General features: G+C 42.3%; 1 protein-coding gene across 6 annotated transcripts in view; it reads right to left on the bottom strand.

Moving 5' to 3' along the window:
- The window catches only part of MAP4 (microtubule associated protein 4), a 170,245-nt gene that overhangs the window by 90,797 nt on the left and 56,724 nt on the right, over positions 1-22,724 (bottom strand). For all 6 annotated transcript variants that reach the window (XM_034062834.1, XM_034062839.1, XM_034062844.1 and 3 more), the window contains exon 4: positions 14,920-14,982. In XM_034062834.1, the coding sequence (XP_033918725.1) occupies positions 14,920-14,982 (63 nt within the window). The remainder of the gene's footprint in view (positions 1-14,919; positions 14,983-22,724) is intronic.

The following is a 22,724-nucleotide window of genomic DNA, read 5'->3' as shown; positions in this document are numbered from 1 at the left end:
TGAGGTGAAAAAAAGGAAAAGAGCCTGTGTACTGGGAAAAGGAGGGAGAATGCTAGAGCAGTGTGGAATCTTTTAAACAACAAACCTTCTGGCAGACTCTGCTGTACAGAGGTTTAGCTGGAGCTCCCGATGGGTATCAGAGCCAGCAGCTGCCAGCCACCTTGCTGTTCATGCCTCCATATGGGCAATGACATAAGTAGGACATGGAGCTGTTGGAGCAAGTCCAGAGGTGACCACAAAAATGCTCCAAGGACCAGAGCACCTCTGCTATGGAGACAGGCTGAGAGAGCTGGGCTTGTTCAGTCTGGAGAAGAGAAGGCTTCTGGGAGACCTCAGAGCAGTTTCCAGTGCCTAAAGGGGCCAACAAGAAAGCTGGAGAGGGGCTTTTGACAAGGGCAGGTAGGGACAGGACAAGGGGGAATGGCTTTAAACTGACAGAGGGAGACTGAGATGGGATCTGAGGAAGAAGTTCTTCCCTGTGAGGGTGGTGAGGCCCTGGCACAGGTTGCCCAGAGAAGCTGTGGCTGCCCCATCCCTGGCAGTGTTCAAGGCCAGGTTGGATGGGGCTTGCAGCAACCTGGTCTAGCAGAAGGTGTCCCTGTCCCTGGCACAGAGTTGGAACTGAATGAGCTTAAAGGTTCCTTTCAACCCTGGCCATTCTGATTCTATGACTACATCACTGCAGAAGTGCACTCCTATTTGCTTTTTGCTGTTAGCTCAGTAGCTTATCCCTGGGGCTTGGGCACATTACTAACTCAAAGGCAAATATTTAGCTAATGGATCTAGCATGAAATATAAACACTTATTATTAAGCTAAATAGTTAACCCAATCTAACAGAAAAATTAGAATAAAATGTTTAGACTAAACTTAATTTTGATGTGTCTTTTACAGTACTATTTGTTTTATTTTCCTTGCAAGATTATATGCACAAAAATATTCTGGGCATATAGAAAGGGAGTTCTGAGAAACAGCAACCAAGCTGATTTTATGTAAAAGCTAATGAACTTGAAGGATGGCTGGAAAGAAAAAGGGCCATAGCATATCTATTAGAAATGAGTCTGCACACTTCTTCAAGCACATTCCCCCAAATCACTTGGTTTACATGCATTAATAAGAGGCTAAATTCCAGATATAAGCTCAAAAGCTCATAGCTTGAATATTTTAAGTAACAGCTCCTTGCTTGGGAAATTTAAGCTTAGTAAATACTGCATTAATTCATCAAGCTGTCAGGTGTTGACTAGAACAACTCTTAAACACACTGCAAAACCTAAATGTTTTGTATTACCATTTTTGAGATCTCACTAAGCCTCACCATAAAGCTGTTAATACACTTCTCAACATATGTACTACTTCATTATAAGCTGGTTTTATTTTCTATTCAACAAGTCAAGTCAGGACACATTCCACCTTTGAAACAAAGTTTAGAAGCAAAAAGTAAAAAGCCCAAGTAGCAGGTTGCTAGGAAAATACCATTTGAGGGAGAAACAGCCATGGCAACAGCCTGGGGGGGGGGGGAGGACGGGGACAGGGGGGTGGTCTTTGGTTGGTTGGTTTGTTCTTTGTTTTTTTGTGGCTTTTTTTGTTGGGGGTTTGTTGCTTTTTTTTGTTTGTTTTGGTGGGGTTTTTTATTAAAAAAAAATAAATAAGGCTCTCCTTTTCCTTGTAGCCACAACTGGAGCTCTTTTAGGAACCCAGAACAATACTTGGTACAAAAGCCTGCTAATTTTCTGAAAAACCTACACCCTTACTAATTCTTAGAATAACAAGCTGGTCTGGGTTGGAAGGGACCTTAAAACTCATCTGGTTCCAACCCCTGGCACAGGCAGGGACACCTTCCACTAGACCAGGTTGCTCCAAGCCCCATCCAGCCTGACCCTCAACACTGCCAGGGATGGGGCAGCCACAGCTTCTCTGGGCACCCTGTGCCAGGGTCTCACCCCCTTCTCTTCCTTTACTTAGCTCAAAACTTGTTTTCCCCACACCACAGCACCACCACAGCCCAGAAACAGTGATGTTTTCAGTGACATACTCAGTGTCTTGAGCCTCACGGGGAATTGCCCAGGTGCAGGTCCCTCTTTGTCCCTAGGAAAGGGGAGCACTTAATAAAGGAGATACTGCCATGCTCCATTTTCCTCCAAATAACAGAGCTCGTTACACAACTACTTAAGCTGATTTGCTACAAGCAGCAAACAAGGGAGTAGGCCAGGGAAGAAAAGCTTCTTGAGCACGTCAATTAATAGATCTAAAAAAGTGGACTGATTTCTGTCAGAGTAGACTCAACTTCAGGATCCAATCAGAATTTTGAGACAGCCAGTCTAAGGGTTAGCTTGTCAACACTCCCATTCCTTGTGTACTAGCAACTATGTACCACCAGGAGCCAACTCAGAACTTGCTACTAGACACAGCACCTACACTAAAAAACATCCCCAAGCAGGGAAGTACTGCAAATTGTGTGCATGCCTGATTTTACAGTTACACCATGCAACCATATAAATGTTATATGGTGCGTAGTTACATGGGTTTGCCCTTTTTTTGTTGTGTATTTGCTTGTTTGAGGGGGTTGGGGTTTGTTTTTTTTTGGGGGGGTGCTTGTTTGGAGGTTTCTGCTTAGGGTTTTTGGAGACTTTTTTGTTTTCATAGAACCCTAGAATGGCTTGGGTTGAAAGGGACCTTAAAGCTCATTCAGTTCCAACCCCCTGCCACAGGCAGGGACACCTTCCACCAGACCAGGTTGCTCCAAGCCCCGTCCAACCTGGCCTTGAACACTGCCAGGGATGGGGCAGCCACAGCTTCTCTGGGCAACCTGTACCAGGGCCTCACCACCCTCACAGGGAAGAACTTCTTCCTCAGATCCCATCTCAATCTCCCCCCTGTCTGTTTAAAGCCTTTCCCCCTTGTCCTGTCCCTACCTGCCCCTGTGAAAAGCCCCTCTCCAGCTTTCTTGTTGGCTCCTTTAGGCACTGGAAACTGCTCGGAGGTCTCCCAGAAGCCTTCTCTTCTCCAGGCTGAACAAGCCCAGCTCTCTCTGCCTGTCTCCATAGCAGAGATGCTTCAGCCCTCTCAGCTTGTCAACACTCCCATTCCTTCATCTATTAACGAGCATGTACCATCAGAAGCCAACTCAGATTGGGCCCTCCTGCCCCTCCAAGGATGTCAAGATACAAAATCTCTAGCAAGAATAACTTACTATTATAGAATTTCATTTCTTTTCCCAATAGAGTTCATTACATTCACCAAACCCACAACTTCTGTCATAGTGCCAAGGCTATGAATTACATGTGCATTAGATTGAGGGAGTTTCAGAGAAGCATGCCCTCCTACAAGTAGGAAGTACTTGGGTTTGCAACCATCCAGCAGCCACACTTACAAGAATCAAGATACTATGCACATTTATTTTGTGGTAGGAACTGAAATTTTAAAGTCTATTCAGACTCATTAATTTTAAATCATTTCACTTTGAAAAGTTATTTTTATTTAAGACGTAGACAAGCAAGTTAGAGGCCAAAAATCTGTATCTGCCCAAAGCAGGCATAGGATAAATAGATGTATGTTGTGAAAATGGACAAAAGACGTGTGAATCTGGATCACTAGATCACTGCATGAAGCAAAGGCACAGACATCAGTAAGGTTCACAAAAACACGTGGTGTATTTCACATAAACCCAAACACATCTTTAGAATTTGTCTCCACAAGGCAAGGAGCCCTCCACAGATGCCAGCAGCCATTTGGTTCCTTAATCAGGGACTGCGCTTTTCCTAAGCCTAAAGAGCAGAAAGTAATTGCTACCACGAAAGGTTCTTCTCACCTGATTTTTTTTTGCTCCTTTGTACAAAATCCTCCAGGACAAAAGGTGTGGTGCTTGCATCCCTCCCCAGATGGGACTCAATACTCCTAGATTAAGTAGGACTCTGAAAATGCAGCGGCTTCTGCAGGAGATGACCTGCACTGGTTCTCCTTCCTATGATTTCATAAGGAAGTGGAATACAAAAGCTGTCATTCCAAAAGCTTTCATCAGTTTGTATGTGTGCATTTAGCGCAATACAGGGGAGAGTCTCTTCGGCTTGGATGATCAAAGAAAACATTAATATACCAGACATAAGATTGATGAGCAAGCTGCACATCCAGAATCTTCAAAAGAGGCTGATGAAATTCCTTGGAAGCAGCCTGATTTTTGTTACAAATAGGTACACACAGGGGTGCATATAATGATGTATTTCTGGACCATGGGGTTCAGAAATTACCCTGGAATCAAAGTAATCTGCCTATCAGTGCCCAATAAAGGTACCATGAAAAGACTGACTTACAGTCAACAACATTCAGACTCCCTTTAAAAAAAGATGAGCTGATCAGTGTATAGCTACCTATGTGGTGCTGAGGATCTTAAAGGTCTTTTGCAGCCTGATTCTATGATTCTATACTGGAAGTAAATTCCTCAAAGTTTGCTTGCTTGCAGTTCACTGAATTTAAAAAAGAAATAAGGAAGTGTTTGGGTTGTTGTTTTGTTGGGTTTGGGATGGGGCTTTTTGGGGGGTTTTTGTTTGTTTTTTTTTTTGTTGCTCTATTTTTCTTTGAGGGTGTAGTTGTTGGTTTGGGTTTTAATAAAAGGCACATTTCTGGCAGAAGCTACACAGAACTTACTCCAGAAAACAGATTATTTAGAACACTTCAATGATGAAGGAAATAAAAAAAAATATTTACAGCAAAAACCGTTATCTGTCTGGCATGGAACTTGCTCACTGAGGACTACCCTGCATCGCAGTGTTATGAATCATAGAACCATACAATGCCAGGTTAGAAGGCATGTCAACAATCATCTAGTCTAATCTTTCTAGGCAAAGTATGAGGCAGACTAGATGGCCTAGTACCATGTCCAGCCCAATCTTAACTGTGTCTAATGCTAGGGAAAAACACCGAAAGCCTTAGAGGCATGTTACAACCCTTACGCTTCTTTGCACTAGAATTTCATCTGTGAAAAAAGTTTGTTAGTAGCAGCTTGCTCCTCCTCCACACAGAGAAATAAATTTCCCCTATTTAATCTTCCAAAGTCACAGTTCTTCAAATAAGTTATTCTCAGGATATCAGAGACTCACAGGGTCATCTCAAGGCTCACATGAAACCAGCATTCTGAACTGAATATTCACCAAAACATCCAAAGTCTTAACAGAAAGGAGTGAGAAAGTTGTAGCACAAATTACCGTCTTTCAGGATACCCTCCTCCACAGGGATCAGTAAACATCTACATCACTTCCACCCCAAACGGAACTATTCAACTCACTGAGGTATAAAAGAATAAGTTAAAGCCTGAAAGCTCTTAAATGAAGTACTTTTAGCACAGACATGTATTTTAATGCCAAGCTGCTGCGAGACCTTATGTACACTTAAAGAACCATTGTTAAGCAGCTCTTAATGCACCTTTTCAGTTTGTAAGAACTCAAATATCCATCAGGCACACTGAACTACAACACAAACAATACAGAAAAGTTGTATTAATAAAATACACATTGAAGTGACAGATCTGTGCCCCTGTGATCTCGTGAGTCATCTTCACTGTGATACAAGTGCTCAGTGACTTCTCTCCCCTGCATGACGCTCCACCAAACATTTCAGCCATGTGAGAATTAGACCTCGATCTAATCAAGGGCATAGAAATGGCGCTTTAGAGCCATCCAGTTTTCTAAGCAAAGTTACGTTCTACCCTGATGTCTCTCACATTCCCAGCAACTGTGAGTTTTTCAACATCTGGCAAGTTTCCTTAAGCTTTCTGAACTGTTTGGGGGTAGCTCATGAGGTGAGATTAGGCTAACCTCTATGCAGCTCTTCTGCTAGCTGTAAGAAAGCCACAAAGGTTCTTCTTTGAAAGACCACTGGCTCCTTCAGAGCTACACTAATGGGCACACAGCACATCAGGAGCCTTCATCCTGCACATTCACTCCCAGGAATGAGGAGGACACCGCACATCCCCTAGCGGCACTTCTGACTCCTGCCCAGGATCCTCACCAGAAGTCAGGGAGCACAGAGATATGACCCCCAACTTCTGCTCCCCATGTCTCAGATCCCTGCAGCTAGATGCCCACCTTCTCCTAACCCATCCTGTATCTCAGGCCTAAAACAATCATAAAAATCACAGAAAAGTTTGGGTTGGAAGGGACCTTAAAGCTCATTCAGTTCCAACCCCCTGCCACAGGCACGGACATCTTCCACTAGACCAGACTGCTCCAAGCCCCGTCCAGCCTGGCCTTGAACACTGCCAGGGATGGGGCAGCCACAGCTTCTCTGGGCAACCTGTGCCAGGGCCTCATCACCCTCACAGGGAAGAACTTCTTCCTCAGATCTCATCTAAACTTCCCCTCCTTCAGCTTGAAGCCATTAAGGGCTTAATTGCCCCCAAAAGATCGGATGCACAGAAAACCTTAGTCATGCCCATCTGCAGAACTAAACTATCTTCTCAATTATTCAGTTTGCTGCTTTTTTTAGAACGAAGCACAGAAAACCTGAATTCTCCTTTAGCGAATATGTCTGGATGCAGACCCATTCTGTAAAGCTTAAAGAGCTCTCTCTTCAGTCCAGAAAGTATAAATGCCTTTATAAATAAACAACTGTGCCAAACGGGAAAATGCAGGCAGGTAAAAGAGGAAAACCAGCTTTAATTAGAAAGTACACCATTAAGTATCCTATTTAGAAAGTGTTAAATATAAAGAATGACTTTTCCAGGGATTTTGTGGGGTTTGTTGGGTGGATTTTTTTGGTTGGTTTGTTCTTTAACTTCGTGCACTAGCAACTTACTCAACAGCACAAGTGGGTCAGATAACAAACACCAAAGACTGAACTTCAGCTGAAATGGCAGTTAAATCCTCCCATTGTATACATCATATCCTCAGAAATACTGTCAAGCATGTATTACCATCCCCCCCAGACATGCAATTTCTCCATGAATCCTTCCAAAAAAAAAATTCAAGCATTTTAAGCCAGAAGTGGTGCACTGCCACCAATCCTAGGCATTATTTTCTATCTACTTCATACATGCAGATATTTGGTACCTGGTAAAGTCCAGCATGGAAACAAGCATCCATCTCATCCATCCCAGCTCAATTTTACTCCTTGAGCATTGCAGGAAGAAGTTCTCCTTTCTATTGCTGCGTAACCACACACACACCCCCAACAACAACAAAATCATGTGGCTCACAGAAATAATTTCTATTTTAATATATTAACCATAGCAATTCTTCGACAGGTTTCTTTTCCAACGTGGCCAGCTGCAAAATCTTCCAGTTTAAGCCATTTACCTCTTTCAGCAATAACATCAGCACAGTTAATCAGGCACATGCAGCTAGCTGCAGATGTTAACTACAAACAAGCAGCAGAACCCAAGACAACTCTCACCACAGTACAACTATTGAGAGGTTAGTTTGAGATGTTTATTAGGGTGATTTATTCAACACCAATATACAACTTCACATCATACAAAGCATTGGAATCATTAAGAAAAATCAGAAGTGATAACAGACAAGCTTGTAAGCACAAGAAAGTTAAGAGTATATTCTGCAAAGATATAGTATTATCTCCAAAGACTGGAAGGAAGTATGAATAACATGAAATTTAAACAGAGAAGCACATTTGGTAGCTACCTGGCGTTCTGAAAATAAAACCCAAAAAATGAAACACACATCCCTGCATATTCATTTACCACATTGAGTTTTCAGCAAGATACACGTGCATTTTCTGGGAGTGACAAAAGATGCACCACATCGCATTTACCCTCCTACACCCCTTTACGCCCACCCCCAAACACACAGAAAGAACCAGCTCTTCCTCCACCTACAGGTCACATTCACATTTGTAAACCTAATGACATTTAAAATAAACAGTATAAAAATATGGTGGGAGAAAAGAAAGTGGTAGTGTAATGGAATGAATTATTTGTGTTAGCAGCTGCAAGAGTGCCTAAGCCCTGGGGATGCCCAAGCCCTGGAGGTGCCCCTGCCTGTACTCACAGTCTCTGCTTTGGGCTGCTCAGGGCTCTGCTGTCCTGCTTAGCTCACCCTCATCCCACCCAATTCCACTGAGCTGGGGGCTCCTGCACAAGACAGATCACTCCACAGCTCAACCAACCACTACAAGTGCTAGAAACTCCCCTCCAGCCAATATGTGCATTATTGCATTTCAGTAAAATAAAGCAACTGTGGGAGAGGGAGAATGTCTGATATTCAGTTAATCTGAAACCTTCTATTATTCAATCAGATAAATTCTCTCTGTAATTCATTATTTATTCTCTGTTTCTAGGGCACAAATCTTTAAGCCCACTTAAGGCAAAAGGTGACAGAGAATGGCTTGAAGAACCAAGTTAAACACCTCCAAACTAGCCATGATGCTGCCTTGCTCCAAAATCAACCACATTACAAAAAAAATAGCTAAAAAAGGTCTTTCAAAATAAAAGCAAGAACACAACAATCTCCTTATATGGCAACAAACACCAAAAAACACCCCAAGAGGAAAGCACTTCATGACAACAAGGACCAAACACCTCTCCTTGCATCACACACCACTGCTCACCCCTCACCTTTCAGTGTGACTGAGCAGATGACCTGACGTGTGAAGTTCAGCTGGAGAAATGGTCCAACAGCCTGCAGACCAGCATGAGATGGGCCTCCCACCCACTGAAAGGGCACTCATGAGGCTTTGCAGACTTGTCAAACGTACAGGCTGTTGGCTACGTGCTACCATGTGGCATTATTTCCTGTGACAGCCATGCTTGCCCATGTATCCTGTGTCCCAACTACCATCATAGCTCTAGTCCACAGGGAAATGCTTATTTTTGCATCTCAGCCAGGATTTGGTTGCAAAGGCTTCTGGCTTTAAGTGTGGTGGCTCTGCATATTGAACTGGCAAGGGAAGAGCCCAGCTTTGGCACCTGAGTGCGTGGGCAAAGAGGCTTCTTAGAAATGACAGTTATCTACCTCAGAGGAGAAATCAACAGTGTTGCTTGTTCAGAAACTGGCACAGTGAGGATGTCAGCTCCTAACGAGGCTTGGAATGGTGGGTAAAGTAATAAATTGTTACCAAATCAGAGAACAAAAGCCTCAAGTTCCGATGCACATCACTAAACAGTCAGATTACATACAGTTCATTGCAGCAACTCCTCACACTGCCACCCTGGGTGGGGAGCAGGTGAGGCCTCAGATTAAAATAATAAATAAATAATCGAGACTCCAAGGGTCACTGTTTGAGGGAGCTCTTCAAAGAAAACCTTTCATTGAATAGTAGCATTCATTCAAGGTGTGATACTCTCCCAGTAAGTCATTAGTAGACAGCATCAGAATGTAGTCACAAGTACGGGCAGGGTACGAAGAATGTTCAGGTGCAAGCCACTTTCTTTGCAACAAGGAAATACCATTTTTTAGGCAAGTGAAGGTGTTAGAATGCTATCCTTAGGCAACTTGGAGCACAATGTCCTACTTTAAACTAGAGTTGGGTTCAAATAAATCCTGTACTTTTATTGGGTGTTGTAGGCAAGGTCCCTTTAGCTACATAACACAAACTTGAACAAAATGTTCACTCATCTACAAAAAAACTTTAGTCTCATGTAAAATACTAAGTAGTCTCTCAAAATTCCAAAGAAGTAAATAATTTAGTTTTCTGTGTTGAATGGCAGTAACTAATACTTTTGTGTTCGGAAACCTTTGCACCTTTTATAGAGACAGCACAAATTGCAATGGATTTGCTGATCTCTTGCAGTTTGTTTCAGGTTCAAACTGGCCCATTCCTTTTGGTGGTGCTGGAAACAGTCATAAATATTTCAGCACAGATTTTACAATTTAGTCCTAGATCTTTTCTTTCTCTCAGATGCAGAAAGGACAGACTATTTTTCATGCTAAGTAAAATTCCATCCAAAGTTGTCATTACCAAACCAAAGCTGGAGGTATGAAGTTAAAAAAAAAAGGCAATTTTCTTTCTTACTTCCAAGGCTTCAGAAAGCAATATGGCAGCAAAACAACTTCCTGAGGCAGGAAATTAGGGTTAATCATTTTCCTTTATGCCCCCAGTTGATGGCAAGCACTGAACCCCACAACTGACCCCACACAAGCCAGAAACAACCTGGTTGTGTCTCAGTAAACATGAGCTTTTCCTAATCTATTTCTCAAGTCTGTATAGTAAGTGGTATGATGTGAAAACCCATGTTTCAAGGAAGACAACATTATTAATGATAAAAATATCCTAAGAGAAGGTTTCAAAGCAGCAAGGATAAAGGCAGGTAACAGCATTATTCTACAAGGCTGCGGTGAGTATACGGGGAGAAGGAAGAGGAGCTGCAGTCATGGTGGACCCATCCGCTATGAAAGCACAACTTTAATATCAAACCTTCTGTTACTAAGCATCCATGAAAAAGTATATAAATTAAATTTTAAAGTGGTTGAACTTAAAATGGAGCTGTAATGGTGATTTAAAACCAGTGGGAGTGCTGAAATAGTGCAGTCCAAAACCATCATGCACATTTGTGCTTACACAAACAAAGGAAGGTTTCAACAAGCACTGCAGAGCAGAGAGGGAGGAGAAGCAGGGCTGATCGGCCAACAGCACAGCTACCCTTTGGTTTCTTCTACACGTAAAGTCCAAGGATGTAAAGCAAGAGCTCTGTAAAATGCTGAAGATTTTAGAAGTGTAATGGCGGGTAGAAAAGTACACTGGTCTTGTATCAGTGGCAGCCCCAGTGTTAGGAGACAGTCTAGGCTTCTAGGAGGAGAAAATAGAAGAGAGGAAAAGAAGTAGGAGAGGGAAAAGGGATGGGGAAAAGGGGCAAGAAAGCGCAAGTCATTAGTAAACATGAACATTCAGGTAGCACACTGCACAACAAGCAATATTTCATTTAGTGCAGTCAGGAGATTTGCCAAAAGCCAGATAAGAGACATGTGGAATTTTGCTTTAGAAGTCTCTGAAAATATATCACTAGTCATGCTATGGCTTGACATTGTGCCACATGCAAAAATCAGCTGTGATAAATCAAGATTAGTGTAAAACAGTTAGAGAGCAGCAGCTCAGGATGCTGCTTAAAAGCACAATTTGCTCTGAAAACAGTGACTCAGTATTTCTGTGACCTGATCTCGGATGACAGAACAAGCAGGCTGGCTGGGGAGAAAGTCCAGCTAGGGAAAGTATGAACACTGACAGCAATACTTCCCCAGGTTACTTCTCACCTTCCAGCAAGATAATGACCAGGATCTTGGAAAAAGAGATATCCAGATTAAACCATATGCTTATCCTTGATGGATTTCTTTGCAGAAATTTGTTTCGGTTTGGTTTTTTGTTTATATATATATATATATATATATATGTAATTCTTTAAACTCTAGGCAAATATCCTGCAATAAGGAGTTCCAAACATTGCACAGTTCAAAAATTAGAATTTTTGTTTGTTTAAACCTGCTGTTAACAGTTTTACTAAGCACCTTTTAACTTTTGCATAGGGAAAGTTAGCAGTTAGCTCCCTAACTCAATACCTGCAGCCATCAGTGAACATACAGAGTGGTTTGGGTTGGAAGGGACCTTGAAGATCATCCTCTTCCAACCCCCTGCCATGGGCAGGGACACCTTCCACTAGATCAGGTTGCTCCAAGCCCCGTCCAACCTGACCCTGAACACTGCCAGGGATGGGGCAGCCACAGCTCCTCTGGGCAACCTGGGCCAGGGCCTCACCACCCTCACAAGGCTTAAAGCTGTTCCCCCTTGTCCTGTCCCTATCTGCCCTTGTCAAAAGCCCCTCTCCAGCTTTCTTCTCAACCCCTTTAGGCACTGGAAGCTGCTCCAAGGTGTCCCCAGAGCCTTCTCCAGGCTGAACAAGCCCAGCTCTCTCAGCCTGTCTCCAGAGTAGAGGTGTTCCAGCCCTTGGAGCATCTTCACAGCCTCCTCTGGACTTGCTCCAGCAGGTCCATATCCTTCTTATGTTGGATGACTTATAATCTTTAATATAATTTATAACTATATTTATATATCTAATATTATTTACAACTTATAATTAAGTTATATTAACTTCTAAACTTATAATTTATATGTTATTATAAGCTATAACAATTTCCACACACTGATTCATTTCGCTTGAGTTGCACCAGACATGCACAGCTTCCCTCCGAACACTGCACCAGCCGCTCTTCTATTCATCCTTATAAGGAAGAACAGAATTAATAGAGGTTCAGTCTATGTGCTGAGCACCCAAGCCAGAGCTCCAGGTCTGCAGCTCTCTAATTGTCAAAAATAAAAAAACAAAAACCCACAAGCCAAATAAGCGACCATCACGTAAGGCTCAGCACTGCCAAGAACTGAACCTTTCGGAACCACAGCTGGTCTCTCCTTTCCAGGGAAAGCAAATGGGTACAGAGGGTTCCTCTCTACCTCATGGACACAGGTTTGGACCCTCAAATAAACAGCCAATACAAAGTTAACTGGTTATGTTTTTCTGAGCTATACGCATCCCTGCATCAATGGGTTAAATGCATCCCTGTTACAATAAAGAAAATTGAACAGTTAATCTAGTGGTTTGCCCCCAAGTTACATTAGCTTTGGATTTATGCCATCTAGTACATTAATAGTATTGTGGAGTGGGGCATCCAGTCAGGAGGCAGCACAGGCTGCCAAACCAGCACTAAAACTTCAGTCCTGACTAATTCTAACCCCTGCATGTAGATAATGTTGCAGGTAATACACAAGTAACAAGTCATCACTCTGCTTTATTTGATAGGTGATAATAAATAAATGTGTAGCAATGCTTCCTGTGATCTAGATGGAGAGACAGCAGACATCTAGATTCTCAAATAGCTTAACTGCCTCTTTCCCCAATATTTTCCTTGAAGTCTGTTTCAGAATTCAACTCAAACACTGCTCTGCTTTTAAAAGCTCACTCTACAGCTCTTAACACTGCTTTTTGTAGCAAAAAGCTGGTTACCTTGAGCATCTCCTTCCTTACTTGTCTCTCAGCTACTCCGTTTCCCACCTCTGCACTAAGCCCACACTGCATATCCTTAAGAATAATTTCAGCTTGAGAGACAGATTAGGGAAGAGATCCAGTTGAAAACAAGTAAACCAGCCAGAACTTGAAGGTGGCTTAGGGCCAGGGACTAACAGCTTTAGGCAGCATCACCTATTTAAAATGGAACCAGGCACTGCTGAAGTCCATCACCTGGTGTGGAAGAACTCGCCTGTATTTCTGCAGAGCATCAACTCTGAAAAATGTCCCCATTGTATGATTCAAAGTAAGTGTTTCTCCCTCACTCCCCAACACATAAGCATAGCTATTTCAAGTATTCCACAGAGAAAGGGTAGGGAGAAAGAGCCTGTGAAGTAGCTGTGTTGTGTAAATCTTCTGTTATTCTGTTAGACCTAATTAACTTGATGCCCACAACTCTTCATCCTTTGACATGCTGTTCCTACCACTTTGATGTCACTTTTAGACAGCCTTTAACAAGAAAAAAAATAAAATCCAACTCTATGCCACAAAGATAGAACACATTAATAAATTAAAAAGCTCCCAACACATGAAAGTATCTTTGATCAAATTTGTTTGCATTCAGTGTGTGAAGAGTTAATCCTTCAGAAAGCTAGTATTAAATAAACAAGATACTTTTTAAACACAATTGAGACGTTCAATAAAAATATTCCAATGCATTTAATTAGTTATACCTGGAGTATCATAAATCTGATTTTATTTGTCTCCATTTAGATATATACATATATTTAAAAAAGAGAGAAGTATCCTTAGTAAGATTCAAAAGTGTTAATTCCAGTTTGAAACTGAATTCTAAAAGATGAACAGCTTCCTTCTAACCAGATTTACAATGGCAAATTAAGTACAAAGATCAACTTTTATATTCTCACCTGCAATAAGAAGATGAAGCTTGCTCAACTCTAAACAGAATTACAGCAAAGAAGCATTTTAACTCAGCCCCATCTTGGGGCCACACCAATGAACTAGCAAAGATGCCAACACTGGACACATCCAAACTATCCTAGCAATGATCTGTGCTGCTAAAGCCGAGCTGAAAATCATGAAAAGGGAGACCAAATAAACAGCTCTTACCAATGACAGGATGACAACTGACTTCTGAATATTTCACCCTTGAGAAAATAGACGTGATAAAGAATAGTCTGTCAAAGCCCAAACCCTCCTCAAAATAAAACAAAACAACCAGCTGGATCCTGCACAGGCTGCAGAGCTGGTACTGCTCATCCTGATTATGTTCAGGTAGAATTTGGTAGGGAACTCAATCCACAGTAAGAAGTCTTACAAAAAGGGATGCTTTTTTTATCCTTAACTGTAACTGCTAGAACATGACTAACCTCAGCATGTCAGGCTGACTAGAAAGATCATTTTCCAGGTGCCTCACAAGTCTGAAATAGTGGTCTACCTAATGCTGCATTAAAAAAAAATAGTTCAGATGACCCCAGCTTCATATTTGAACATTGCTAAAGCAAGTATTAGGAGATACTGACAGTGGGGTAGTTTGGAGTGGAAGAAGCTGCTGAATAAACAGAGCAGTGTAATTTCAGGAGCAGCTAATCAGTAAATAAAAAAAAACTGCATCAAAAGATGGTGTACTCAGAAGAGAGATCACTGTTGGTCTCACGGAGAACAAGTTGCACTCACAGGTCAGGGTAGAGTTCAGCTATAAGCCATTTAGGAACCACTACTGTAGAAGTTGCCTTCCCAACACTGACCATGGATGAAGCATACAGTATCTTCAGAACAAGGCTTTATGCAAATCAAAAAAATCAAACCCAAAAGAGAATGAAGTTCTATTTTGTTTAAAATTAACTGAAGAGCATTAAAAATAAAATCGACTCCCTGTGAAGAAGACTCAGAAGATACATTTGGTCATACCTGCATTTAACAAAGAAAGAAATCAATGTGTTTCCTTCAAGCCTTAAGCACATACCTGTGCGGTGATCTATTCCATGGTCACCATTTTCTACAACTGTTGGCCCAGAAGCTGAAGTATCTGCAAGAAAACAAAGGAAACATTAGCACTGGATGAAGTTAATCTTAATCCAAATTTTACAAACAACATTGTAAGGACTGTAACATTATAAAATTACTGTAATGTTATCAAAACCAAATAAGGGTGAGAATTTTTTGCCCAAAAGTTCTTTTCTACGTTTGAAGGCACCCACATGGCACCAAGTCAGCACAATTTAAAACCCAAAGGAATCTCATGAAGTTTAGCAAGGGAAAATACAAAGTTCTGCATCAAGGGAGGAAGAAGCCCAGGCACCAGTACGCACTGGGGGCAACTCACTGGAAATCAGACCCCGCAGGAAAAGCCCTTGAGGTCCTGCAGGAAGAGCCCTGGGACCTGGTGGCCAAGTTGAACATGAACCAGCAACACGTCCTTGCAGCAAAAATCAACTGAATTCCGGGCACAGAACTGCCAGAAGGCTGAATGGGTGATTCTTTCCCTCTCTTCAGCAAGGTTGAGACACATCTGGAGTCCTGGGTACAGCACTGGACTTCTCAGTATGTGAAAGATGAGCTACTGGAAAGAAGCCGGTGAAGGGTCCCAAAGATGACTAAGGAACTGGAGCATCTCTCATATGAAGAAAGGCTGAGAGATCCAGGGCAGCTCACCCTAGAACATGACTTGGGGGGATGCATACTAGCACCTGAAGGAGGGGGGCTGTAAAGAAGCCTGAGGCACACTCTTGTCAGTGGAATCCAGTGACAGAACAAGAGCCAACAGCACAAACTAATTCCCCAGGATTTTTTAATATTGGTCTACTTCAGCCATGATAAGCTTCCTGCAGAAAAAGGTATCCTAATACTATTAGAAAAAAAGATCAGAAGACCTCAATTTCAGCTTTGACAGCACACTGTCAGCACTGACAGCAGATATCAGGGGAAGATTGAGACAAGCGTAGTTCAGGGTGGAAGACCACCGATTCCAAAAAATAGCATATAAGATACTTACCGCTAAGAGACTTACTCTATCTTGTTCTGACTTTGCCAGGCAAAATTTTAACAGGCACCAGCATTTTCACACTGAGCTTAGAAAAGATGGCAGCAATACAAGACCAAGTGACAGCTGAGGCAACTGAGAACCAAAGAATGGAGCCCTAAACTTGGCTCTGCAGTCTTCTCAGTGGGCTGCCTTTGGAAAGCCACCCTCCTAACAGGGAGCTATCTCCAAGTGTGTATTGTTTTTGAAAATACTGCTTAGAAACCATCTTTGGGAATAATTAAGGAATTTAATTAATATGATACTTTTTTTCTTTTTCTCTTTTTTTTTAAGCACACTTGTTCTAGTACTCACACAGTTCTTCCTATCAAAATACACTAGTGGAATCCTGTATTCACCCCATAATCTCTACATTGGGCTGCTGAGGGTCAATACAATCGCTTAGGCAAACTGCTTGAGGAACTTCATATATTTCAAATTACTACTTTTGAGATGAGACTATGGGCATTACAAAAGTAGGTGGGTTGTGCTGGTACTCACACAGGTGCAGGCTGTCAGCAGCACAGTATTTCTGCAGGTGATGACCACCATAACAGGTGAATATTACAAGACCATTACCTTAACTGAAATCATTACCCTTGTACAAGTATTAAAATACATACTCTAGTATCTTCTTCCATGAACTCCACTTAATTTCTAAGCATTTACCCATTATTGTGAAATACTGAAGACAAATCACTGCAAGAACAAAACTAGGTAGTAGTATTAGTTAAGTATAACAAGCAGCACAATCTCTAAGAGGCCAGCTCCTCAGGCCATCAGTTCTACTTACTGTGAAGAAACACTCAGGGCAATGGCTTGAAAAAAAATCCTCTAAGTAAAGTAAAATCAATCCCAGAGAGACACATTCAGTTACCTAGGGAGTCCCTTCCCTGAGCAAAAGCAACATAACTCAAGACACAGCACTTCAGGGTTAATCCAACCCTCAGTAAAGCAAAAGGAAAGTCTTTGCAGCTACTTTCAGAGGCTCATCCTGGTGTTCTACAAAAATTCAACATGAACTTGCCAGACAGCTTATAGAAAAACATACACCTACATCTTCTTCAAGTAGCTGAAAATACTACAGGAATCCCTGGACCTGTTTCTTAGCAGTTAAACACACCAGCTCCTCCTGCTGTCAGTCTTTACAAGGTCTGGTATTTACTCTAACAGTAGAACTGTCTTAAGTAGTAACTGGGAGAACTACTGCCAGTTACTGAATATACCCATCAGGCAAGGAGAAATTGCAGTCATGGGATGGTTTATACAACACAGCTTCACAGTTACCAAAAGGTACACTGGGCATCCCATGAAGTAACTAGGTCTTATAATGAGATCTCGAAGAAATCACATTAAAGAGCTATGCAGATCCTGCTGAACCCTCCAGTTAACAGCAGAGAAGCTTAGTCCAACTGTAAGAGCAATAACTTCTCTTAAGTCCTGCTCAAATGGGTGTCATGATGTGGGTTTAATGGAAGTTACTGACAACGGCACTTTAGCAGAGGCTTCACAAGTCTTCCCTAGTCTTCACTTAGGCAAAATGTGTCGAAAAGTCTCTTGCAGATGGGGAAAATAAACAGCAACCCCCACACCCCCATTACCACGACCCACAATATTACTCCCATTCCTTCATTATTTAAACCGTAATTGAAAACTTGAGTGCAAGGTGGTTTAAACTGAACAAAACAATCACATATCACTTTCAGTTTCATTGGAACCTGATCATTTCACCTTGCATAGACAACAGAGGTGTTGAAACATCTCTCAAACTGGTTTGGGTTGGAAAGGACCTTAAAGACCATCCAGTTCCGACGTCCCTTCCACAGACAGGGACACCTTCCACTAGACCACTTTGCTCAGAATTTTACATACCCTTGTCTGAAGCCCCTCTCCGTATCTCCTGGCAGCCCCTTTAGGCACTAAAAGCTGCTCTAAGGTCTCCTTGGAGCCCTTCTCTTCTCCAGGCTATGCCAGAGAAAGCTTACAAGAGACCTTAGGGCAGTCTCATGGTCTGGTCCTGATGCCACTACTGAATAGCCATACATTAAAAACCAGACTTAACTTGATCACAAATATGGCCAAACACAACAAATAACACATTTGGTCTGCAAGTCTGTCTGCATACTTTAAGCACTTGCTTCAGTTGCAAAAATACACTCATCTGTAAGACTGGCCTGGTAGCACTTGGAACAAGGAGTTTGTGCACACTTCAGGTCAGCTCAGCACTGCACACAGGCCACTCTGTGGTACTTCTGGCAATCCAGTGCATTTCAGCTATTCAGAAAATAAACACTTCATCCGTAGAAGTTTCATTCTGAGGCTGCTCTCCCAGGCAGCAAGTGATCCAAGTCAACTGGGTTCTATCAAAGAAAAAAGCCAGGACACCCCACCCTCCCCTACCAAGGACTCTGCAAACTTAAAATGAAACAAAACAGAAAAACCCTACCAAAACATCAGTCAAGCCTACCAAACACTATGGTAGCTGAACACAAGGGCAGCTAAAAGCCAGCTGTGTTTCTAGCTTAACATTCCACAGAGCTGACAGGGCTCTCACATCTATGCAGCTTCCAGAATACAAGCACAAATCATTCCTTCAGCGAAATTTCACCTTCTTCTGTCCCATATATTCTCTCATTTGAAAAAAATGAAATAGAATGTTAAGACATATATATTGAAAATCCTCCATTTGCTTCAACAGCACAGGAATTAGGGCAAAATAACAGGTTAAAGCTGTTGCAAGGTTCCTCTCCCTCTCAGCACACTGACTAGTAACCACAGTGGCTGCTCTTCCCTGCATGAACTCTGCTAGCTGCAGCAGGCCCTTTCAGTGTCATCAGAGCCACATCAGGGGAAGCGGTTGACAAAGCTCCTGCCACCAGAACAGCAGAGGAACCTGGCAGGTCTGATACAGGCAACAGCTTTTACCTTACTCAAAAAGCTCTGCAGGGATAAGTTTGTCTTCCAGAAAATCAGGTCAAACCAAACAACTCCACTCAGAACCAGTAGTTTTCATTTTTATGTCTCTGAAGGTTAGCTCCTTTGGAGCAAATCAGATTTATTTTAGTTAGCTAGAGTGCAAATGTGAAAGCACCCAGCGATCTTCCCAGGGCCAGCACTCCTCCCCTCATCTTCTAAATTGTATGAAAACAAAAACATGTCAAGATGTTGTAACTACATAATCCTCATCAGAATCACAAGATAGTATTTGCATCTGGCTAGTGGATCAAAGGATTGTTTTTATATAAACAAATTTAAGTCAGCATTCACTAAACCGATAATCTCAAGCAAATGGACAGTGCCAATATAAAAAAAACCTTAATCTCCAGCAGTGACTTGGCGTAGCGCACGTGGAAGTATAACCACAGCTGAGCACATTTCACTGACAGATCTGCAGCCTGCTCCATACTAGGCTTGGGATACCAGAGGGCAAAAACCAAAGTGGGCTCTCGGCAGGCCAGCAGAGATGGACAGGTTATGGATGAGAGTTGTTTCACATGCTTCATCACCTTATCACACATTTGTGGGCACAGGCTTAGTGAAACACAACTTTGAGAGAGCTTAGACAAAAACAGCTGTAACGGGGAACAAAACCACTGACAGAGTGTCATGCAGTCAAAACTAGATGATAACTCTTGAACAGCTTAAGCTATTTCAGTTCATGAATTTGAGTATTCTGTCTCAAAATGGCTTCTGCGCAGCAGTCAATTTCATCATCTCAGAGTTACCAAAAAAAGGCTTAAGCAGTTTGTTTGCCCTTCGGCATTCCAAAACGACAAATACTTGTTTCTGAGTTCTCAAACTTCTCTCCCTAACCATGAAAATTAAAATAGAATTTGAATTTAAATAGAAGCCAAGGCTTCCTTTGTTTTGTGTTTTGGGATGCCAAAACTTTCAGAAGCACCAGTGTACTGTCAGACAGGATGAAGAGCAGCACAGCTGCACCAGCAGGTCTGGCATCCAAGGACAGGGAAGGGTGGAATCCATGATGTCAGAGAACTCCAAGTGAAGTTCCCTTACTAAGCACAAATATTACCTGAATTATGCTAAATGAGTGTAAAGCAACTGAGCTGGGAAAAAAAAGTTACTTTTGCTTTGTGAACTGTTAACAAATAGATTAATGCTTCCACTTGCATTCATAAAACGTGGGGGAAAAAAAAAAGAAAATTTTGGCTTATTGAGACAATACTTAAGGCACTCCTGCCTCCTTAAGAAAAGAGGAATATCATGTAGTTAAGCAACTCAATCCACAATCCAGGCAGCAAAAGCACCAAAACCATCCTCACACTGAGATATACTCCTGACAGATGACTGGTACAAGTCCCTGTGCTGAAAGGAACCTGCAGTTTCTGCAGCTGGGCCATGATGTGCTGGGAAACCAGCTGGAATCTGGGCTGGAGTATACAAACCACACACAGCTTCAGAGTGCGCCTTCAGGATCACCTGGGCCTCCTGAACTATGTTTGTTTCACAAGCACCTGACAGATCTGAGAGCACACTCAGATCACACTCAATACTTGGTTTTGTACAAAAATAAATACAGGGATTTATACCAGGAGGAGCTTTAACAACTTTGGGGCAGGAACATGGATGGACACAGCCTTTGAGAGGGAGAAGGTGTTTAATGCATCATGAGAGATAAAAATACAAGTATCTTGACATCATTGCTGACTTGTTTTAATACCTCTGAAACTTTGGGGTATATGGAACATTCTCCATCTTTGGTTTCACATGCGATGAAGTGTCTAAACCTTCTTTTGCTAAAGCAAAGGGTGTTGCTGCCTTCTGCAAGAAAGGCACTTACTCCTAGTGCAGAAAGGGAGGTTAAAGGACGGGGAAACATTTCAGTTTGCCTGGTTCCAGGCTGCACAACTGTTTCGTTTCCGTCCCAGGGGAGGATGTCTGGCTCTGGAGCAGTGCCTGTCCAGCAGCATCTCCCAGCACAAGCAGAGCCATCTTGTGGTGATGTGTGCTTGAAATAAACCCTAAAGCCACTGCCCAGAGCAAATTAAACTAACTTCACCCATCATGCTCAGGATTGGCTTCCCTATGGAAAAACTGTATGTGAAGCTAAGACACATCGCCAAGTTTGTGAGCAGTGAGTGCAAGAATGCAGAACATGCACTTACTGTGTACAAGGCCACAAGCAGTTACGCCTCAGACTTGGCTTTGCACACAGTTCCTCAACCCCACCACAGTCAAACGTTTCAGAAACAATACTGGTCTTCTCTTGATCTAAAACATTCCACAGGAGCAATGCTGACAGATGTTAAAGCACAGTATTTTCTTTTCAGATCTCTTTCTTTGCATTTTAGGGTGCACATCCATTACTCCACACGAGCACCCTAACAAAACTGCCACAACAGCCTTCATCAGTTCCACTGGAGGCTCCGCAGTATCCTCTGAACGGCTTAGAGCCTTGGAACCCATACAGAAAGCTAGCTCCAAACAGTGTAGCACGCACCCAAAGCGATTCTCCAGTGTTACATAAAGCCCACAATGTTGTAAGAGGATTACCCCAGAATTTGCCAAATTGTGATGTCCAGCCAGGTGCTAGAAGTAAAACCCTTTCTCCTTAAGCCTTGCTGTTCCAATGACATTTTAAAAGTTAACTGTTACTACAGCCGCCTTCTAGGACAAATTTGTAGGTGACCATACAACTGCTCACTCCATCTCCCTCCCTTTCTCCATCTCTCTGCACTCCCCCAGGTCCACAATGAGAGCCTGATTGTTAAACTTGGCTCCTGGATTTATTAAAAAAGTGAAAGAAAAACCTAGAGTAGAGATGGAATAGCCAGAGCCTGACAGGATGTATGATTAAACCTCTTCTGACTGGGGAAAGGCAATCTCAGCAGCAGAGACAGTGCTGTCTGAACACATCCGTTCCTTTTAACATAAATAAATTAACAAGCGGAGGCTGAAAAGCCTGATCCATGAAAGCTACTTTCTCCCTCAGGAAAACAAAGCTATCTGCAGTCCTATTTGGAGCCAGGGACATAGAACTCCTGCTGCCTTTCACATAACAGTCATCTTTCCCCAAAAACTTCACTACACTAGAGCAACACTTAAAACCCCCAATTAAGGCCTTTTAATATGCTCTCCCAGGCTCATTTGTTCTGTAGCTTCAATAAAAGCAAGTACATTAAGCTTTACTCCTTTTTTTTTCTTTTTAAACAATTTTAAACATCAACTAAATCTCATGGAAGAAATAGGTATCCTTATCACTTCAGGGAAAAACATATGTAAATCAAGACATAAACAGGACCAAATCCTAGAACTGGCCTGTAGTAAATTGACACTGCAGAGCTTGACAGTCCTTGCCCTCCTGGTACAAGGTGGGAAAGCTGAAAATCATTATCTTATCCACTCAAGGCCAGCAAGCTGTCCAATTTCTTCAGTTAGGGTCTTGTTTTCATCTTGCCAAGGGTTTAGATAATGTTCACGGCTGTTCTCCAGCTATCCCAAAAAAGGGAAAAACAAATCTCCAAACCAAGAACGAGAAATTGCATTCCCCTCTCCCACTAACCATGTAGGAGGGGAACTAGTTTTGCTCAAGCAGCCAACCAACCAGTTGTACGGCCAGGGAAGGCACTGTGAAAGGGAAGTTTGGAGACAAGGACTGCAGATAAGAAACCTGGCCCAAAAGGGAACCTGCATTAGCACCCCTATATCTCTGCCCACAGAAAGCACTAGTTTCTCACAGGGCAGTTCAGCAAGTTTTAATTACCAAGCAAAACCAATAAGCCTCAGTA

Source organism: Melopsittacus undulatus, chromosome 1 (genome assembly GCF_012275295.1).
Source record: "Melopsittacus undulatus isolate bMelUnd1 chromosome 1, bMelUnd1.mat.Z, whole genome shotgun sequence".
NCBI lineage: Eukaryota > Metazoa > Chordata > Aves > Psittaciformes > Psittaculidae > Melopsittacus > Melopsittacus undulatus.
This window is presented reverse-complemented; position numbering and strand designations above follow the sequence as displayed.